The sequence below is a fragment of the Hipposideros armiger genome, unplaced genomic scaffold (genome assembly GCF_001890085.2).
Source record: "Hipposideros armiger isolate ML-2016 unplaced genomic scaffold, ASM189008v1 scaffold_880, whole genome shotgun sequence".
Lineage (NCBI taxonomy): Eukaryota > Metazoa > Chordata > Mammalia > Chiroptera > Hipposideridae > Hipposideros > Hipposideros armiger.
This window is the reverse complement of record NW_017732230.1, coordinates 84,644-87,223: the sequence shown is the minus strand read 5'-3', so window position 1 is coordinate 87,223 and position 2,580 is coordinate 84,644. Positions and strand designations below refer to the sequence as shown.

General features: G+C 48.9%; 1 protein-coding gene across 4 annotated transcripts in view; it reads left to right on the top strand.

The window, feature by feature from the left end:
- PTGS1 (prostaglandin-endoperoxide synthase 1) overlaps positions 1-1,819 on the top strand; it is a 20,201-nt gene extending 18,382 nt beyond the window's left edge. For all 4 annotated transcript variants that reach the window (XM_019630034.1, XM_019630030.1, XM_019630031.1 and 1 more), the window contains one exon: positions 684-1,819. In XM_019630034.1, coding sequence (XP_019485579.1) covers positions 684-1,039 — 356 coding nt within the window. In that variant the 3' untranslated portion in view covers positions 1,040-1,819. The remainder of the gene's footprint in view (positions 1-683) is intronic.
- The last annotated feature ends 761 nt before the right edge of the window (positions 1,820-2,580 follow it).

Below are 2,580 nucleotides of genomic sequence, written 5' to 3'. Positions count from 1 at the left end.
TGTGTGTGTGTGTGTGTGTGTGTGTGTGTGTGTGTGTGTGTGTGTGTGTGTGTTGTTGTTGTTATTGTTATTGTTATTGTTATTGTTGTTGGATGATCCCCAGTTGGGCGGCCAGGTTTGGAAACCCTTGTCACAGAAAATGGGGAGACACTGGAGGGTTTTGACGAGGGTGTGACATGACCCATGACTGTGTACTAGTGTCCTGCGGAAGGTGGATTTGAGGAAACTGGTGGGGAAGCTCTGTGTCTGTCTCCTGGGACAGTCCAGAGGGACAGAAATAGCACTGCCACTCGATCTCTGTGTGAGCTCTGAAAAGTTACATTACATTTCTAAGCTCCGGGAGAATGCATGGCCTTAGACCAGGAGAAGGCCTTAAGACGTGCCTGGAAGGAAACAGATGGGTCGCTTCTCCCTGTTGTAATGATCAGGTCATTAGGGCACAGAGAAGTGAGATGAGTTGCTCAAGGTCACATGCTGTTTGGTGGCAGATCCTTCTTCAGTAGCAAATTCCTACCCTAGATGCAGCCCTGGAAAAGGGTCGATCAACCAGGCAAGGTTTTAGAGCACATGTTCCATTGCTTAAATTGTTCTTAAGGTTCTTCTTCTTCCCAGAAAAAGGTGGTCCTAGAAGGTTCCCTCTCTAGATTAACCTTAATGGATCATACCGTAATTCTGCCTTGTAGGAGAGAAGGAGATGGCAGCTGAGTTGGAAGAGCTCTATGGAGACATCGATGCCTTGGAGTTCTACCCGGGACTGCTTCTTGAGAAGTGCCATCCAAACTCCATCTTTGGGGAGAGTATGATAGAAATCGGATCTCCCTTTTCCCTCAAGGGCCTCTTAGGGAACCCCATCTGTTCTCCAGAATATTGGAAGTCGAGCACATTTGGTGGCGAGATGGGCTTCAACATTGTCAAAACAGCCACACTGAAGAAACTGGTGTGCCTCAACACGAAGACGTGTCCCTACGTTTCCTTCCGTGTGCCCGACCCCCACCAGGATGATGGCCCTGGTGTGGAGCGGCCATCCACAGAGCTCTGAGGGGACAGGGCAGCAGCATTCTGGAGGGTAGAGCTTCGTGCTTGTCTTTCCAGGATGCTGAGGCCAGGGGTGATAGTCTGAAACGCTGGGTTTCTAGTTTGGCATCAAGAGTATCAGGGTTGACATTTACAACTTTGTGTCTTTCATCCATTGTCTGGAATATCGTGGTCTTGTTTGTCATTCTAGAGGACTGAATTCCTGGTTAACCATCCAGAATGTTAGGAGCGGGCCTCATTGGCATGCTAGAACATGGGGTTCCTTGTTGACAACCTAGAGTGTCAGATTTCTGGTAGATTTGGAGAATAGGCATTCTAGGATGTGGAGTTCCTGCTGAAATAGTGTAGAAAGTTAGGGGGTTCTGATTTTGCACTTTGGAATTCTGGGAGAGTCTCCAGAATGTTGACTTTCCAATTGTGAACCAGAATGTTGGGTTCCTGGCTGTAGGTCCAGAACAGTGGCTGGTGTGCTAGATCAGTCCTGGTTTGAACGTCTAGAATGTTGATTCGATTCATTTTCCTGTTCAGTGAGATAGCCACAGAGCAGGGGAACCTAATGTCTAAGAAGAATGCGTTGCCTGAATCTGTGCCTGCACTGAGGGGGCAAGGAAGGTGGGGTGTTCTTCTCGAAGGCCCAACTTAGACCTTGGTCCAAGAATACAGAGGGAGCAGGTGGGCTTTTTCCAGGCCACTGGTTGGAAGCAACCAGAGATCTGACTCTTTCCAGGTCTTGACTCATGGCAGCTGTTTTCCATGAAACAAATAAAACTCTTTCCAAATTGCCTGCTATGTATCTCTTTTGATCCCATCCCTAGAAGCAGAGGCAACACTGAAGTGACCTTTCTCCCAGCCACAAGCTAGATGTGCTAGAGGTTGCAGCATGGGACTTTCCACTGGGACCCCTGGTGCTTGTGACTGCCTTATGTCTTCCGCCATTGATGCTTCATGTACTCCAATGGGCTAGGCATTACCTCCTCCAGGACACTCTCCTAAAACACCACTCCCCAGCTCCAGGAGGTGTAGCATTCAGCTCCCACTGTCTGATTAAAACACCTTCCTCTCTGAGCCTTCAACGGAGATGAAGGGCATCTGGGGAGGAGAGCACTTACTGTGCGCCAATTTTACACATTTAATTCTCATTGATCCTCACCTCAACAGTATGCAGGAGGCGGTATAAAAATCCCCAGTTCAAAACTGAGGAAACAAGACTTGGGTGGTCACATGACATGCCCTGCTGGTGCCTGAGCCAGGTTGGGACTCAGGTCTGGCTGAGTCGAGAGCTGTGCGCTTTCTCCCATCCGGCCTCCTCTTGCTTCCTGGTTTGACTCAGTTCCAGGCCGAGCTTGCCTGTTTGGCTCAGGGTCAAATGCAGAAGTTGAGGTGTAGCCTCCAGCTTACTTCCGTGCTATTCATTCAGTCACAAATATTTATTTTCCTAACTGCTTACTACACACCAGTTATTGTCACAGGACTGGGGTTACAGCAGTGAGTGATGGAGACACACGACTTTTGCAGGTATGGGGCTCACATTCCAGTAGGGGTAGA